The sequence below is a fragment of the Pelodiscus sinensis genome, chromosome 22 (assembly GCF_049634645.1).
Source record: "Pelodiscus sinensis isolate JC-2024 chromosome 22, ASM4963464v1, whole genome shotgun sequence".
NCBI classification, from domain to species: domain Eukaryota; kingdom Metazoa; phylum Chordata; order Testudines; family Trionychidae; genus Pelodiscus; species Pelodiscus sinensis.
The window spans coordinates 2,150,000-2,169,021 of NC_134732.1; the positions used below are offsets into that span (position 1 = coordinate 2,150,000).

The 19,022-nt window shown below is 59.5% G+C and overlaps 1 protein-coding gene across 1 annotated transcript in view; it reads right to left on the reverse strand.

Moving 5' to 3' along the window:
* Window positions 1–14,565, reverse strand: part of NPDC1 (neural proliferation, differentiation and control 1) — a 71,166-nt gene extending 56,601 nt beyond the window's left edge. The window contains exon 1 of the mRNA XM_075906050.1: window positions 14,363–14,565. Within this exon, the coding sequence (XP_075762165.1) occupies window positions 14,363–14,465 (103 nt within the window). The 5' untranslated portion in view covers window positions 14,466–14,565. The remainder of the gene's footprint in view (window positions 1–14,362) is intronic.
* Between the last annotated feature and the right edge of the window lie 4,457 nt (window positions 14,566–19,022).

The window sequence follows — 19,022 nt, forward strand, 5'->3', positions numbered from 1 at the left end:
TCTCGGGCCTCAGGCGCACGAGGCCCCCTGGGCTCTCCCCCCAGTCAGCTCCTGAGCTGCACCCCGGGCACGAGCCAGGAATGGGAACCAGCAGCGTTCACTCAGCGGCGGAGGCTCCTGGCTGGCCCGGCTCTGGGAGGCGGGAGAACCTCAGTGACCCTGGGTCGCAAGGGACAGTCAAGCAAGTCCCCTGGCTCCCTGCACCGACCCCCGCGGGGCAGCGTGGACAGGAAGGATGGCGTTTCCAGAGCCCCGCCCCAAGGAGCTGGGCTAACTTGCTGCTCCCAGAGGCTGAAGGAGCCGGAGCCACGAGGCCCAGCGCTGCTCTGCCTGGGATGTCCCACAGCCGTTTGCCAGGGTGAGTCACCGCTCTGAACCCAGCAACGTGTCCCCAGACACAAGCTGCCATCGGGGGCTGCTATGGGGCAGCGCCTGCCGCTTCCATCCGCCCCACCGCTCGAGCGCCTCCGGAGATGGGAGCAGCTGGGCTGGAAGCGCCTGAGGTTTGCACAATGGGAACGAATGAGGGCCCTGGATGGGCCACGAGATGGCCTGGTGCCTGTCCTGGCCACGTGGCTCTTCTCCCTGCTGCTCCCTGACCCCCACACCGACAAGGACCAAACACTGAGCAGTACCAAGGCCTGAGGGGCAGATGTGCCCGGCTTGGCACGTGTCTAAGGGGCCCGACCGGACGTGCTCAGCACACGGCCTCTGGGGAAAAATCCAGGGCTGTTTTAGATGCCTCAGGCTGAGCTCCCCCCAAAAACCCCCTAGTCACCTTAAAGGTTTATTGCAGGCCCCCGCCAAGGTCAGGGCTCTCCAGAGACGAGCAACGCAAACGATTAAATCTCAAGCTACACGAACGCGTCGTCCTGCAGCACCTTAGAGACCAACACCAATACACAGAGCATCACGAGATTAGTGGGCAAAACCCACTTCCTGAGGGGAGGCGGAAAGAACTGGGCTTGTTTGGTTTGGAAGGAGAAGACTGAGGGGGGGACACGATGGCAGTTTTCAGGTATCTACAAGGGTGTTACAAGGAGGAAGGAGAAAAATTGTTCCCCTTGGCCTCTGAGGGCAGGACAAGCAGCAATTGGCTTAAACTGCAGCAAGGGAGGTTTAGGTTGGACATTAGGAAAAACTTCCTGCCTGTCAGGGGGTTAAACACTGGAATAAATTGCCCAGGGAGGTTGTGGAATCCCCATAGCTGGTTGTGGAATCCCCATCACTGGAGATGTTGAAGAGCAGGTTGGACACAGCTGTGGGGGACGATCTAGATGGTGCTTGGTCCTGCCGTGGGGCAGGGGACTGGACTCCATGGCCTCTCGAGGGCCCTTCCAGTTCCAGTGCTCTAGGATTCTACGATGCCAGTAGCTGCTCAGACACCTGCCGAGAGGCAGGCCAGGTTACCTCTCCAAGTGTGAGCTTCCATTTCGGAGAGAGCAGGGGAAGGGACCAGCCACCGAGAGCCCCCTTTTCCTTTCCCCTTCGCGCAGGCTGGCCAGTGACAAATCCCGCCCCAAGTTCAAGCCCGGGGCGTGAGCCGATGCTGCTGACCCGGGGAGGGGAGGAGGACTAGTTCTGTGCTGCGCTGCTGTTCGCTGGCTGGGTAACCGATTTCCCATTTACAGCAGCCAGATGCTTAAATCTCTCGCCCCTAAATGCTCCCACAACTAAAGCCGCGGGCGGAGGGAGAAGCCGATTAACGCTTCTAATGCTCAGATGACCCAGAAGATGAGCTGGTTTAGGCAAACCCACCCTGCCAATGGGGCCTTCCATCTCCGCTCTGGAGCCGCCCAGCTCTGCCGGCGGTGGCACGGGGGAGGGTGGCATGGGACGTATTCCACCCTTCCGTCTACACGGCTGCTGGCGCTGGCTCTGCCATGAGAGCTGGGCTCCTGGCCCACAGCCGCAGCTCTCCAGCCGCCCCGCTCCGCAGGCAATGGGGGATGAGCGTGTGTAACCAGTTAACCGATTAAACGGGATTTTGCACCCCTACTAGCAATATCCCCAATAGAACTCCCCCCCGCCCCCGCACCTCCCTGTTGGGTCAGGACCCCCATTTGAGAAATACTGGTCCCGCTGTGAACCCTGTACAGGGCCAGGCGCACAGAGACCAGACTTCCAGGGGAGCCCAGATGTCACCGTCTGTGATGTGCGTTGCATGGCCATGAATTTGGAAAGGCCCCATCCAGGACCCCTGCTAAGATGAGCTCCACGGCGGGTTAGGGCTCCCCTACCTGCCAATGCCCCCCCAATCTGAAATGGCACCGCTGGCTCCACCTCCTAGGGGTGACCCTCCCCACCCTGGCACTGAGGGGGACCCAAGTACCAGCCTCTCGCTTGTTTTCTCATTTACTTCCACCTCCCCTCCCGCCTTCCAACAGCTGTTGCCTGTTTACTCATCCCGCCCTCTAGCAGCTGCTCCCGTTCAGAGCAAGGCGGGTGCGGAGGAAGGAGCCGCTGAAGCTCCAGCCTTAGTACAGGGGCTGCTCCCAGGTGCCAGCTGCCGCTCCGATTCCATGCCAGAAGCACCGGGCATGATTCCTGCCACCGGGGAGACGGGACGAGTGCGCTGCACCGGAACAGTGCGGGGAGAGGGCGGCTCCATGGCCAGCATGGACTGGTCCTTACGGGGGGTTTAGGGCGGGGCGGGGAACCTGTTTGGGGTCGGGGGCCGCACACAAATGAGAAGCAAAAAGGAAAAACCAAACCTCCCCGGCGTGGTCCCTGCCTGAGACACAGAGAGACCCCCCCTGCCCCTCGCACACCAGAGCCGTGGGCCCCCCAACACCATGTCCAGCCCCCGGTCCTGAGGCTCCCCACCTCTGGCCTAGGGCTTTGTCCACTAGAGATGCGAATGGTTAACTGGGTAACCCTTAATGGGGGAGGCTAACCGGTTCCCTTAACCGAGGGGGGCTGGAGTAGCTCCCTGCCTGCCGCAAACAGAGATTCCCCCCCCCCCCCCGCTTTATTGGTTAAACATTACCATTCACTGGTTAGACAATTAAATGGGATTTTCCAACCCCAGCGTCCGCTCTGCTCTCCTGCCCCAAGGCGGCTGCAGGATGGTCTAGCTCTGCCCCAAAGCCAGAATCACAACCCCGGGCCACAAACTGTCTGCAGCTGGAGAGCACAGCTGGATCCAGCCAAGGGGAGGCTGCTCTCATAGTATCATAGAGCTGGAAGAGACCCCAGAAGGTCATCAAGTCCAGCCCCCTGCTCTAGGCAGGACCAATCCCAACTAAATCAACCCGGCCAGGGCTTGGTCACCAACCCTGTCAGGGATGGTGTAGACGGAGCTTGGTCCTGCCTTGAGGGCGGGGGGCTGGACTCGATGACCTCTCGAGGTCCCTTCCAGTCCTAGGATTCTATGATTTGTCAAGCCGAGACTTAAACACCTCTAGGGATGGAGATTCCACCCCCTCCCTAGGGAACCCAGCCCAGCGCTTCCCCACCCGCCTAGTGAAATAGTTTTTCCTAATATCCAACCTGGACCTCTCCCACCACAACTTGAGCCCATTGCTCCTCGTTCTGCCCCCACTGAGAACAGCCTCTCTCCATCCTCTTTGGAACCCCCTTCAGGAAGTTGCAGGCTGCTCTCAACCCCCCCTCTCTTTTCTTCTGCAGACTAAACAGACCCAAATCCCTCAGCCTCTCCCCGGGCACTGGCACCTCCACGAGAAGAACTAACCTCCCCTCCCCGGAGGAAAACAAGCCTCTTGCTGGGAAGAGCAGCCGGCCTCTGCCGCGAGGATACAAGCTGCGAGGCTCTTCGGTGGGAATTTAGCATCACCCCGGCAGGTCCCTTGCTGAGGTTACTCGTCACAGCCCTGCAGAGCCAACGGAGCTTGGACCATTCCCACCCGGGGACCTGCCCCCCCACTGCTGTGACACACAGAGAAATCGGAGTCCATACTGCACGTGTGCACTGCAGATACCCCCCCCCCCCCCCCCGCATTGCCAGGCCCCAGCTCGTCAGGCCACATTTCTACTGGATTTACCCTCAATTCATTTGTGTTTTTCTTCATTTCAGTCAGTGCTCTGGGGTGGGGCAGGGAGGGAGAGGGCCTCGGGGTGCAGGCCGCCCCAGGGAGAGAGGACACCCCCGGCCCCCTCTCACTGCAGCAGCTTGGGGCCAGGTGAGAAGCGCCTCCCCATGGTCGCTGCAGCTCCAGCGGGCACAGTCGGGGGAGGGGGGCATTTCCCCCAGCTGGGGCAGGTCCAAGTTCACTTGCCCCCTTCACCCCCCCCAGCCAGAGTGTGGGGTGCAGCAAACTGGGCACTTCCCCCTCAGCTCCCAACAAAGGGGAACAGCCAGCAATGTGAATGGGGAGCTGCAGCCCCCCCCCAGCTGCACCATTGGGGGTCCTGGCTCTGTCTGCAGGAGGCCACAGAAACACAGGGGTGCGGGGCATTTCCCTGGAGGGGTGGAGATTTAAGAGTCCCCGTAACGTGTTAACGGGAGCGAGTCCCGCTCAGACGGATTCCCCTGCTCGGTGCTGGAGGATCAGGGATATGCAGTGCAATTCAGCACAGCACTCAGAGCTCTGGATACTGTGCAAAAAGCCTCCCAGAGCAACAGGGACCTGGAAATCAGCCAGCGAAATGCAGCCCACTCCAACTCCATTCCCTGAGGGACGGCCCTTTCGCCGAACTGGCTCCAGCAGCGCAGGGCAGGACTGGGCCACAGCGAGCAGGCGCCTGCAGAACAGGGGCAGCTGGTCCCTAGCTCCCCAGTCGGAAAGCAGAGACACTGTGTTCTTGGCAGCACCTGCCGGAAACAATAGAATCCCGAACTCCCGGGACAGAACTTGGCTCCTACTGGGCAGAAGTGTGGCGGCTGGGGGAGGGAATGGACTTGGGAGCCATTTGCCCCCATTGATCGTGGGGTGGGGGCACAGAAGTGCCCCTGACTTTTAACCCCCTTCCTTAATGCCCTAGGAAAGGACACACGTTTTAAACCACAGGACACTTTCCATTTCTTTTTTTAATTGTTGGTTGTGAAACTGCATTGAGGGGATTAGAAGCAGGAAGTTTCCTTCCTATGGAATTGCGGTACGGCCCCACGTGGCCTGTCCAGGGACAGGGACACCTTCCCACCAAGCATACACATCCGGGAAAGGCCAGCAAACGGCTCGGTGTTGAGAACCAGGCTCCGTGCGCTCAGAGGCGGCAAACCCGAATCTTCAGGCAGGGTCTTTGGCTCTTGCCCAAACGGGGCCAGGGCGAGGCGGCAGGAGAGCATTATTTCACCTGTACTCTCCACGAAGGTGGAGTAATTACTCTCCAAAACGTAAGCAGGGAACCCTGGGCAAGTGAGGGACGTGCAGAGCGTAGCTTTACACTGCAGAGCCCGCAGCGAAGCCGCCAGCCCCTGCTGGCGCCGCTCCCAGGGAGCCACAGCGCGTAACCTGCACTGCGGGGCCGGGCCGGCCTCGCCAGACAGGGATTGCTCCGGCCGACTGCAGCAGCCCCTGCCGGTGGCGGGCCACACAGGGCTGGAGCAGCGCCTTGCCCGGGGTGGACGGGGAGTGCTCCAGCCCCTGCCAGTTAACCCTTGTACAAGCACATGGTCAGCTCTTCGGGGCGTCTATCAGCAAACAAAGGACAAGATGGGAGACAGGCACAGGGCAGGGACGTGACCTTGCCAAGGTGCACCGTGAGCAAAGGCCAAGCTAGGAAAGGAACCTTGTTCTCTCCTGACTCCAGTCAGCGGCCTGGGCTCGTCCTAGCACTGGTGCCGTTCCCCGGGAGGTTGGGGGAAGCGGTAGTTGTGCATCTACAGCCCCACACGAGACGGGAGGAGGAGGTAAGTCCTACACGTGGCCACTTACTCCTTCCTCTGGCAGGGAACTCACTGGGCCGTGGCCAGCACGGGTTAAACACAGAACCATGGAACTCTAGCACGGGAAGGGACCTCGAGAGGTCATCGAGTCCGGCCCCCTGCCCTCATGGCAGGGCCCAGTACGGTCTAGACCACCCCGACAAGTGTCTATCCAACCTGCTCTTACATATCTCCACAAATGGAGATTCCACAACCTCCCTAGGCAACTTATTCCAGTGTTTAACCACCTTGACTGGTAGGAAGCTTTTCCTAATGTCCAACCTGAACCTCCCTTGCTGCAGTTTAAGCCCATTGCTTCTTGTCCTGTCATCGAGGCCAAGGAGAACAATTTTTCTCCCTCCTCCTTATGACACCCTTTTAGATACCTGAAAACTGCTCTCATGTCCCCTCAGTCTTCTCATTTCCAAACTAAACAAGCCCAGTTCTTTTCCCTCGTAGGTCATGTTCTCTAGACCTTTAATCATTCTTGTTGCTCTTCTCTGGACCTTCTCCAGTTTCTCCACATCTTTCTTGAAATGCGGTGCCCAGAACTGGACACAATCCTCCAACTGAGGCCTAACCAGCGCAGAGTAGAGCGGAAGAATGACTCCTCGTGTCCTGCTCACAACACACCTGTTAATGCAGCCCAGAATCATGTTTGCTTTTTTTGCCACAGCGTCACACTGTTGACTCATATTTAGCTTGTGGTCCACTCTGACCCCTAGATCCCTTTCTGCCGTATCCTTCCTAGAAAGTCACTTCCCATCGGTGTGTGAGAGACTGATTGTTCCTTCCTAAGTGGAGCACTTACAAAAACCATGAATTACAGCAGGTAATAAGTGCGCCTTGGAGCTTGCCTGCCTGATCCTGCAGCTCGCAGAACCACCACTGCAATGTTGCAGCCCGGGCTCAGGGTGGGCTCCCCATGCAGCCTGAATTGGCCAATGAAACCCAGCTCTTCAGAGTCCATCTTAGCGGCATGGCCGGAGCTTCTGGGGCGCGACGTCATCCCCATAAGAACAGGCCCTCCCCCCCCGCCCCGGCAGGCGTTCAGTGCTTAGATCAGGTCTGGTGCCTCACGTTTGCTCAGCGTGCAAGCCCCGGGCGGCGAGTTATTTTCCAAAAGCCACTTCTCTGCCCAGCAGAGTAATTGCAAAGGCACCAAGCCAGACGCGCTGCGGGATGAGCAACGGAGCACGCTGTCAGAGAGGAGCAATTCATTTCAGCCTTCGTTACCACCAGTCCTTAACCTCCACAGCAGCAGAGCCGAGCTACAAAATCTGACAGAACCCTTCTGGGAGCAGCACGAATTCAGGGTCCTCTCCCCCTTCGAAGGGGCCCTGCAAAGGTGGGAGGACAATCAGGTTTGGGGCCCTTTTTGCCTCTTCATGCTGCATAAAGGAGGACAAGGATTTCCCCTGCTCAGCTCCCTGTGTGCCGAGGGCTTGGGCAGGAGAGATTCAAATGCCACCTGACTGATTTTCACAGCACCCCCAGCCGGCAGCATGTGTTTCTACTGGCGGTGCACATCCACACATGCCTCAGCGCACATAAAGAACATTTATTCTGCACCTGCATGGAAAGATAAAAGGGACCGTTGTCCCTGACCCATTTTTCCCTTCTGCTGCTTTTGTGTCTTAAGCCGCCCAGTAATGCCCCGGCTGGGTTTGCTGAATGACACTGGGTGTGGATTGTGCGGCCCCTGCCATGGCAGAGGAGGAGGGTTCAAAGCTTGGCCACTGAGATGCTTTCCCCTGAGTGTTCTGTGGGCATTTGAGTTCAATGGGCGTTACCAACAACAAAGACCGTCCACAAAGGGGCTTCCCCTGTCAATCAAGTGAGAGCGCAGGATGTCTGCTGAAAGGGCCTGACAAACAGGTCAGGCAACATCTGAACCTCTAATGTCAACAGGATAAAGCCTCTTTGGAGGAGCACAGGGGTCAGAGCAGGGCCACAGCGATTTCTTCCCACCCCGCTCATGCCAAGCGGCCTGCCAGAGCGGAGGCCACAGTCTCACACTTCAGAGACCACGGGGGCTGGAAGGTCCCCACAGCGATCTCCCCAGGAGGGAGTCTCAGGGGTTCAGTCTCCCAGCCCCTGCCCCTACAGCCCCCCACCATCCATCCCTGTGGCCAACAGCCAGGACAGTCCCCAGGCTCTTCTCACTAGTGACCACAGCCTCTTGGATGGCCGCCAGCACCCCAGGGCCTGGGGGTCTTCCAGTCTTAGCAGATTCACCCTCGAGCCCCTGTGCGGCGGAGGAGGGGAGGGGAACAAGCCTGGCCTCACAGTCCTTTCAGTCCCAACAGGCAAGACAAAGCGGTGGAGGAAAGGAAGGAACACGATCCCCGTTTTACAGACGCGCTGAGGCCCAGAGAAGAGATCTGCCAGATCACGCCCGAAACCCAGATCTCCTGAGTCCCTGTCTGGCACATGAAACAAAGGGCCAGTTTTCCTCCTCTGCGACAAAATCGGACCGGCACCCGCCCCCCCGCCATCAAGGAGCGGAGCTCGTCCCTTGCAACGTAGGTCCCAAGCAAATTAAGGCAGAAACAGACACCAGAGTGGAAAACCGGGAAGACATGTTCATTGTATGACGCTGCCCCGTAAAACGCTGCCTTCTCCCCCGTCCCACGGAAGGGTTCTCACATGCCAGGCTAGTAAGCCAGGTCTGGGAACCAGGCAGCACACCCCAGGAGGCTGAGGGCGTGGCTCGGAGCTGCCGTGTCGGGCTCCCTCTCTCCGCCCACAAGTGACACAGCTGACACAGGAGGGCAGGTCCCAACAGGATCAAGGCCAGGCCTTCCTCCCCTTTCCCTGGGCTTTGACAGCAGAGAGAGGTTCTTGGCTGACAGTCAAAGCGTCTTTGCAGTAAGAGTTCAGTAAAGTTTTCACAGGCAAGCGTGGGCCTTCCACCTGAACCGCAACGTGCACTCCACAGCGCAACGCCAATCCCGCGTCAACGGGGCCCTCTCTTCCCGGGGACGGCTGGAATTTAGGGCCAGACCCATTACTGGAGGGCAGCCCAAACACTGACCCAGCCAATAAATCATCAACCACCCCCCTCAACCACTCATGAAGTGTTGAGTGAACCAAATCACCAGGACAGCCACTCTCTGTCCCAAAACAAGGACCATTTCCCTCCCCAGCCCAGCTGGGCTCCCAGTGAGTTCTGACGGCATCCCCCGCTTTACAGAACTCACCTGCATATCGCAGCCAGCCATGCCCTAAAGCAAACACGGGAGGCACCTGTTACCCGAAACCCCACCCACGAATACAATGTCAGCTGGCGAGTGCTGCTCCTGGAGCCCGTGGGTTAGCTCTTGTTCTAAATCATCCGCAGCGGTGCGGGAGGCTCTTATGCAGCAGCACCTGAAATTAACCAACCCTAGGACCCTGGCATTCTAATCAAGTCTCCAGCGCCAGGCAAGCGAGGGCCAGCAGCGCGCTGCATTCCGCGGCCAGGCGAAGGCAGGTCCCGCCCCATGTGCTGCGTGCGGGTAGAAAGAAGGGCAATGTTTGCTCTTCAGCAGACGCTCCAGAGCAGGCACAATCATCAGGGCTCGGAGAGCCGTTCCGGGGGAGCAGGTTTCTGGGGCTCTGAGCAGCAGCAAAGGAGGATCAGGCTCATTCTCTGCATTCTACTTGCCACCAATAACCTAGTCACAGGCCTGGGTTTTTTAAACACCGCTTCTTGGCACAGAGAGCACCTGGGCAGCCTCTCGCTCCTCCCCCCAGACTGGAACCCACCCAACGCTGGTCAGTCTCAGCACTGCCTTTCCAAAACCTGTGCTACAAAGAGACAGACTGGAATTACATCTGCTGCTGGCTGAAAGCTTGGCTAGCAGCCAAGACACTGGAGAGGACATCCATTGGGATGGCAGAACAAGGAGCAATGGTCTTAAATTACAATGGGGGAGGCCTAGGTTGGAAATTAGGAAAAACTATTTCCCTAGGGGGGGTGGGGAAGAACTGGGACGGGTTCCCTAGGGAGGGGGTGGAATCTCCATTCCTCGAGGTGTTTCAGTCCCAGCTTGACCAAGCCCTGGCTGGGCTGATTGAGTTGGGGTTGGTCCTGCTTTGGGCAGGGGGCTGGACTCGATGACTCCTGAGGTCTTTGCCAGCCCTGGGGTTCTATGACTATGATTCCCCCCCCCCCCCCCCCCCCCGATTCATATCGGCCTGTGGCTGGCAGCGTTAAGGCCAGACTTTTAAAAGTATTAACCATGGTCGTGCTCACTGCCGCGATCACTCACTGAGTCAGGAGCCTAAATATCATTTTGATATGGACTGAGGCACGTAGGAGCCAAAATTCCATTGATAGTTAATGGGATTTAGGCACTTCAGAACCTAAATCACTTTTGAAAACGAGACCTAGGCTCCTAAATCAGTTAGGCATTGCAAGCTGGGCACAGCAACACCTACGTGCCTGAGTTTTCCAAACTGGGCCATGGACACGATGAAAAAGGACCATCCATGGACATGATAATCTGAAGATCCAACCTGCCTTGTTCTCTCCCTCACCAACCCATTGCCTCCATCCACCCACACTTACGCACAACAACGCCCCCCACCCGCAAAGGACAACTAGTCAGGATACCGTTGGGTCACTGAAGACACAGCCCTGGAAGTCCTGCAGGAGCGCCCTGGCACAGCAGCACCCCCGCGGCACTGGCTGCTTGGATAATTAGAAAGCTTTTCATGAACTTGCTACTGACAATGAGACAGAAATTGCTCCCGCTCCCGCCAGGGCTGGCGTTAGGCTCCCTGGGGCTAGGACAGTATCTAAGGAGCAGGGTCCCCCCCCCCCCCCCGGGTGAATCCAAAGCCCAAGTCCTTCAGCTCACGGAGCCCCCTGCCCATAAGTTCGCCACAGGGAGCCCCCGTTAGCACGGGGCAAGAAATGACTCAGGCCTGCCAATAGTGATGGGGGAGGGCAGCCGGCTTCGGTAGTGCTACGGGGCATGCTCAGCTCATGGGCACATGCTCAGTAGGAGCCAAACAGCAAATCGGAGGGGGTAAGAGCACATGCCCTGCATACCCCCTCCCCACACTGCCTCTGCACGGAGTCCCAGGCAATTTCCCTGGCTGCTACCCCCAGCGCAGGCCCAGATTACACTGTAAAAATTCTGTCTGTCAAACCAAGGTCGCTGCCTCTCTGTTGACTTTCCATCGTCAGTATTAGCCAGAAATGACCAGCACCACAACTGGGGCTGGCATAAGACTGAAAAGTAACTAGAGAAAGCGCCGCTTCCCCAGGCACAACACAGAAACTCTGGGAGGTGAGTCGCTCTCAGAGGACCCGGGTACGTGCCTTCACGGTGCAGGTGCATGAATGCCCTCTGCACTTGTGTGACGGCGCGTCGGGGTTTTCCCGTCTCCTGCACCCCCGTAATGGCACGAACAGACTCCACCAGCCAGTAGAATAGAGGGAGTTTATTGCTTCTCTAGGATACAGCACAGATGTAATCCGGTTACAGGGCAGGACTAGGATGCCTCAGCCCCCCCTTGAGATGGGGGAGCCTGGGCCCCTAAATCCCAGCCCCTTTCCCTAGGCTGTCTCCTCTACGCTCCCAGGCAGAAACTAACTCACTCACCTCCAGCCCTGTCCCCAGCCAGGGCTCCACTCCCCTTCTTCCCATTGTTCTGCTCCCTGGGAGATCACTGGTCAGACAGGTTCGGAGCCCCCTTGCATAATGACTCACCCCCTGCCCTGCTGGGCCGTGCTGCAGACAGCAGCCAGTGGAGGTCACTCACAACCCACTGCCCAGCATAGCAACCAGCAAGGTACCCCCCGCTACGTCACAACTTGACAGCCACGGCCCTGTCCCAATCTATTCTTTATCCCATCCCTGTGCACCATGCCACAGCCCAGCAATCAGCCGCTGGGTTTTTTTTCAAATGAACCCAGCACACACCTGAACTCCAAATCCTACCAAACCAGCTCCTTCGCCATCAAACTTGCCACTGCTGGGGCAGAAAGTCCACTTCCTGTCCTACAGAGGAAAACAGGGGAAACCTCTCCTAAAGCATTTCAGCTGACAATTCTACTCGCTCCGGGGAGTAATTTTAGTGAGTCATTTTGAGTAAATATCTTGTTCATGACCAGTCCTTGGAACACAGGGTGGATGAGCAATTCTGGGGCTGGCACGATTCAGCAAAACGGTTAGCTCGGCTTCTAAACAAAGCTGCATGACACGGTATGTTGGCGGGCTCCTCCCAGCTCGAATCCCAAAGCAAGGCCCTGACCAGTGCAGGATGAAAACTCGCCCCCTAGACTAACAACAGATCCCTGGGTACAAGTGTCTTGCAACATTTCAGCAAACAGAACCACGCAAGTAGAGAGATGTACAGCAAACAGCACGAATGGCCAGCAACTCCTAGCAGCACCCTGCCCACCTGAACACAAGACTAGCAGAGACCTCTTATTTTGAGTGAATTCTCCAACGCCTGGCTTGGCAACGCTGCGAGAAGCAACTCAGCCATGATTCCCGGGGAACTGACTCTGTGTAAGTCACCTCCCGCTCATTCCAAGGTCGGAGGGAGGCCGCAGGGGCCGGTCCTGCCACGTGGGCACTTCCTCCACTTTTAGCAGGTCAACACGGCCCTGTCGCTAACAGCTGTGCAGTGTAAACAGTCTGAGCGTCCATCTGCACAGCCACCGCAGCGAGCCTGCCACCCCGGCTGACTCACCTGTGCTTTGCAAATACTGTAGAGACAGAGCCACCCCTGCTGTGGCTCAAGAGCCGGAACTTCAGCGCAGGCTGCAGCCCCAAAGCACCGTGTCCACACAGCTATTTATAGCACGCGCCACCTAACCTGCATCCAGAGACCCCGACTGGGACGCTCACTGCCCGGGGTTGCACAGACACACCCCAAAGGGTCAGAATCGGCCGCCCTTGCCCATGCTTAGTCCACACCGCAGAGTCAGTTTCTGGTCACCTCCAGGGTGGCAGAAACAGATCCACATGCAGCCCTGGGCTGGACAGACACCCATCTGATTTTGATGCACATGGCCTCATTGTAATTCATGCTCCTAAAGCACAGGAAAAATCCCATTCTAGAAGCTTATGAGACTCTGATATGTTTTTGTATCAACCCCAGTTCTTCCCCCAGCATCTTCACGCACTGAGCCCCTCTCTCGGGAACAGGCACACAGCTTGTCCTGTGTAAACCAACCTGGTGTTTAGGAACTCCTATCAGTTTACACTGGGAAGTTCCCAACTTTGTAATTAACCTGCAGAGTAAAAAATTGGCTGCCAGTCCCTCTGAGAGCCATGGAGGCGTTAGCAATGCCATGTCCTTCAGGCCACTGGCTACCTCGGAGGTTTTATTACAGATCTGAAGGTGTTTTGCCTTGTCAGCCACTCACTGGATGGTCATCTCCGGGGGTCACAGACACACACTGGGCCAACAGTCAGAAGCCCTCAACCAGTCATATAAAAACACAACACAAGCCGTGTGATTATTAACTTATAAATCTTTGTACTGTGCATGTAACAGCCTCCTCTTCCTGGTCACACACAGCTAGGCAAACAGCTGGACCGGACAGTCATGGGATTTCCTGGTTCTCTGTATTGCAGGGATGTAAAATCCTGTTCAACTGCTTAGCCAGTTGAATGTGAAGTTTAACCCATTAACCAATGTGGGGGGGGGGGGGGCATGCCATAGGCAGGGGCTGCTCCAGCCCAGCCAGAGCAGCCCCTGCCTCTGGCCCCTCCAGGCCCACCACGGACAGGGGCTGCTCCAGCCTCCACCGTTAATCTTTCCCATCCCTAGTGTCTCTAGATCCACACTGGAGACTGAAGCAGTTGGGTTTGCTGCCTTCCCACTCCCCCTCTGCAGCCCCAGCCCCTCTGTTCTATGCTGGGGGCCCGACTGGAGCAAGAGCAGCCTGTAGTCACAGAGGCTGGGGAAGGAAGCAGCCAAACCCAACACTTGGGCACCATCCTGTTTCTCAGTCCCCCTCCTGCAGCAAAGGGCCACACGGCCAGACATGGGCGTTTTCTGACCTGCCCTAGGGCGCTGCCAGCCAGGAGCCATGGGGTGGGGAGCCCGCCCCACTGCTACCTACGGGTACACAGACACCCTGGGATCACCGGGGCCTAAGCGTCCTGCCCAAAGCCCCCCCCCCCTCCCCCGGCCTGGCTGCTCTTGCACGACCCCCCACGAGAGGGACCCTCGGCCAGAGCTGGCAGCGCTGAGCCCCTCTGCCGCGGATCCCCACGAAGCGGAGTGCGGATGGGGACGGGGGGGGGGGGGGGTCCACGCAGCAGCCCCGTTCCAGCGGCGCTGCCAGGCAGGCTCCGGTGGAAACGCAGCTCAATCCGCATCACACACACACCACCCGGCTCCGATTCGCGGCTCTTCCCGGGGGCCCAGAGGGGATCTCTGGGCTCACCTCGCCCCCCAGCCTCCGGCACCAGGGAGCGCAGCAAAAGAGCACCGGGACCTGCGCCCCCCCCCCCCCGGCTCCCGCTGCACCGGCCCAGCGCAACCCCCAATAACCCAGCGCAGCGCCCCCGCGGGGCTCACCTGGTTTGCCGGCGCCGGGCCGCAGCAGCCAGGCTGCCAGCACAACCGCGGGCAGCAGGAGGGCTCCGGGCCGCGGGGCGGGCGCTCGCCGGGCCGCCACCATCCTTCAGCAGCGCCGGGGGCTCATGGCAGCGGGGCCGCTCCGTGTCCGCCGCGCTGCGGAGCCCGGCCAGTGAAACCCGGCGGGGGCGGGGCGGGGCCGCTGCAGGGGAGGGACCGGAGCAGGTGCCGGGCGGGGCGGCCCCGGGGCAGGAGCTTCCGCTGCGCTGGGCACCTGCCCCCGCCCCCAGCTCCCCGCTGCCCTGCGGAGACCCTCCCCCCAGATCCCTGCCCCCCCTGGCTCCCCACTGCCCTGCGGAGACCCTCCCCCCAGATCCCTGCCCCCCTGGCATCGGCCCGGCTCCCACTGCCCTGCGGAGACCCTCCCCCCAGATCCCTGCCCCCCCGGCTCCCCACTGCCCTGCGGAGACCCTCCCCCCAGATCCCTGCCCCCCCCGGCTCCCCACTGCCCTGCGGAGACCCTCCCCCCAGATCCCTGCCCCCCCCGGCTCCCCACTGCCCTGCGGAGACCCTCCCCCCAGATCCCTGCCCCCCCGGTTCCCCACTGCCCTGCGGAGACCCTCCCCCCGATCCCTGCCCCCCCGGCTCCCCACTGCCCTGCGGAGACCCTCCCCCCAGATCCCTGCCCCCCCGGCTCCCCACTGCCCTGCGGAGACCCTCCCCCCAGATCCCTGCCCCCCCGGCTCCCCACTGCTCTGCGGAGACCCTCCCCCCAGATCCCTGCCCCCCCCCGGCTCCCCACTGCCCAGCGGAGACCCTCCCCCCAGATCCCTGCCCCCCCCCGGCTCCCCACTGCCCTGCGGAGACCCTCCCCCCAGATCCCTGCCCCCCCCGGCTCCCCACTGCCCTGCGGAGACCCTCCCCCCGATCCCTGCCCCCCTGGCATCGCCCCCGGCTCCCCACTGCCCTGCGGAGACCCTCCCCCCAGATCCCTGCCCCCCTGGCATCGCCCCCGGCTCCCCACTACCCTGCGGAGACCCTCCCCCCAGATCCCTGCCCCCCTGGCATCGCCCCCGGCTCCCCACTACCCTGCGGAGACCCTCCCCCCAGATCCCTGACCCCCTGGCATCGGCCCGGCTCCCCACTGCCCTGCGGAGACCCTCCCCCCAGATCCCTGCCCCCCGGGCACCGCCCCCGGCTCCCCACTGCCCTGCGGAGACCCTCCCCCCAGATCCCTGTCCCCCTGGCATCGCCCCCGGCTCCCCACTGCCCTGCGGAGACCCTCCCCCAGATCCCTGCCCCCCTGGCATCGGCCCGGCTCCCACTGCCCTGCAGAGACCCTCCCCCCAGATCCCTGCCCCCCGGGCATCGGCCCGGCTCCCCACTGCCCTGCAGAGACCCTCCCCCCAGATCCCTGCCCCCCGGGCATCGGCCCGTGGCTCCCTACTGCCTGCTACCCCCCAGGCTCCCCACTGCCCTGCGGAGACCCTCCCCCCAGATCCCTGACCCCCTGGCATCGGCCCGGCTCCCCACTGCCCTGCGGAGACCCTCCCCCCAGATCCCTGACCCCTGGGCATCGCCCCCGGCTCCCCACTGCCCTGCGGAGACCCTCCCCCCAGATCCCTGACCCCCTGGCATCGGCCCGGCTCCCCACTGCCCTGCGGAGACCCTTCCCCCCAGATCCCTGCCCCCCGGGCACCGCCCCCGGCTCCCCACTGCCCTGCGGAGACCCTCCCCCCAGTTCCCTGTCCCCCTGGCATCGCCCCCGGTTCCCCACTGCCCTGCAGAGACCCTCCCCCCAGATCCCTGCCCCCTGGCATCGCCCCCGGCTCCCCACTGCCCTGCGGAGACCCTCCCCCAGATCCCTGCCCCCCTGGCATCGGCCCGGCTCCCACTGCCCTGCAGAGACCCTCCCCCCAGATCCCTGCCCCCCTGGCATCGGCCCGGCTCCCCACTGCCCTGCAGAGACCCTCCCCCCAGATCCCTGCCCCCCGGGCATCGGCCCGTGGCTCCCTACTGCCTGCTACCCCCCAGGCTCCCCACTGCCCTGCCGCCTCACTCTCTGAATCACCCAGCTCCCTAACTCCCTGATGCCCTGGGGTTCCCCCCAATTGCTGCCCTAGGAAGCTGGGGACCCACCCCCACCTCATACTGTCCTGGGGTCACCCCCTTTGGCGCTCTGCTCCTAGGGCACTGACAGGGGTGGCAGGTTTGCAGAAATGTTGCTGGTGCCCAGGACACACACACCCGCCCACCTGCCTGAGGCTCTGGGAGGGAGTTTGGATGGGCGGGGCTGCAGGCTCTGGGAGTGAATTGGGGTGCTGGGTGCAGGCTCTGGGCGGGAGCATGGGATTGGGGGGCAGGGTCTGGGAGGGGATTTGCCTGCAGGAGGGGGTGGAGCTTTGGGAAGTCTGGGCTGCAGGCTCTGGGATAGGGTTGGGGTGCAAAGAGGAAATGTGGATGCAGGAAGGGGAAATGGGTGCAGGCTCTGGAATGGAGTCAGGATGCTGGCTGTGACCTGGGCAGAGGGTCCTGGGATCAGCCCCCTACTCCCAGATCTCTGCTTCCTTAGGTCGCTGCCCTCTTCTGCTGACAGTGCCTGGGGGACTGTGCCGGGCCAGCTACTGACCCTGTTCTGCTCCTATGGGACCCCATAAAGTGTTGGAAACCTGCCCTCTGGGGACCAGTAGGGAGAACTGGGCAGGTGCCAAGAGCAGCCACATTCGAGGGAACTGGTACTAGAAGAGTTAAACAATTATAAGGAACATTGGCCATTTTCCACTCCGGTGACTAGTCACATTTCAGGGCCTAGGGGATGTTCCCAAGCAGAAAGTGAGGGAGTTGGGTATTTACTTTGGTGCAAGCTTGGTTATTTTACAAGCAGGGTGGCAAATCCTGCTCCTCAGAACGCTGGAGGAACCAAGAACAAAAGCATCAGTTTCTTGGCTTAGAACCCCAAAACCCACTGACCCAGAAGCTCTCTCGCTTCGCTCAGGGTCGCGCTGTGCACCCAAGGGACTGCTTTGCGTTCTCGCCTTTTGCCTCTGCCTCTCTCTGCATCCTTGGTTGCTGTCTGTTTCTGCATGTTCTCTCTCTTGCTCCCTGTGTGTGCACCCCACACAGTCCAAACCCCTGTCTGGGCTCGCTCTCCCCTTTGCTCAGGGCTTTGCTTGTAGCTATGTGAACTGAAGAGTGAATTCACCCCTATCAATCTCCAGGGGGTTTAACTGTAACAAGGCGTCACTTGGCGCCTAACATGACTAGGATTTCTTTGTATTACTGTGGTACTGCCCAAGGAGCAGCAGCAGCCCTGGGCCTAGACCTCATGCTGCGAGGTGCTGTGCAAACAGAACAAAGAGAAAGCCCCTGCCCCAAGGAGCTGAAAATCTTAAGTATGCTTGTTTGGGTTCCTGGGGCTCCTGGTGCACTGGGTACCATTGCCAGATCTCCACTGAGAAGGACGGGTGAGTAGTGGAGGGAGGCAGCGTGTCTGTACGTGGGCAGGGGCTTAGTGTCCAGCTCTCCGGCCACTTCAGGAAGGAATCTCAGGACCTCATTGTCCTCTTGCATGCGTCAGCGTAACTCCATTAGCACGAGAATCCTAGAACACGAGAACTGGGAGTGACCTCGAGGCATCATCACAGCCAGTCCCCTGCCCTCACGGCAGGACCAAGCATCATCCAGGCCGTCCCTGACAGGTGTGTGTCCCGCCTGCTCTTCAGTGTCTCCAGGGCTGGAGATCCCACAACCTCCAATGTTATTCCTGATTTCCCCAGTGTAGATATGGCCGGGACTCACAATCTGTCTCCCTTTCTGGGATTCCGGGCCCCTGGCAGAGGTCTCTGGTGTACCTTCCCCTTCTATGTGAGCTGGGCTTCTCAAGTTCTTCCTTTTGCGTGGAGGTGTGCAGACAGGGCCCTTTCTCTCACTAGCCCATGACTGAGGAGCTCTTGGGGGGCTGATGCTGTAGGGGGACTGGGCTACATCTACACTACAAGTTTTCTTGGCAAAAAATATGCTAATGAGGGACTCATTTGCATGAGTCACGATCTCATTTCCATATTTTCTGCCAATCCGTTTTTTGTGCAAAAACAAGTAATGTGGACGTTTTCTTTTTGTGCAAAACCCCCTTTTTCCGCAAGATCGGTATCCTTCCTTTTTTGGGACATAAGGATCTTGCGGAAAAAGGGGGTTTTGTACAAAAAGGAAACGTCCACACCATAGGCGTGTGCAGCAGATTTCATTAGGGTGAGCACCCAGGGAATTGTTTTTTAAAGGAGAACATTTATTGACTATTCAATGGTAAAGGGCATGCTGCGAGCGAACGCGGGCTTTCTATACATTTCTACACCATCTATAGTATGTAATTCTGCGCTTATTGCAGAACACAACAACCCTGACTTTAAAACTAAAAGAGTGTATCATGTGATTACATTAAAACGCAAAGCCACTTTTTTTTGAGACATTAGGGTGTGCCCAGGGACACCCAGCACACCCCCTGCGCACACCTATGGTCCACACTGCTTGTTTTTGAGCAAAGACCTCTAGCACAAAAACGGATGGGCAGAAAATGTACAAATGAGATCACGACGCATGCAAATGAGTCCCTCATTAGCATATTTTTTACTGAGAAAACTCGTAGTGTCGACGTAGCCTGAGT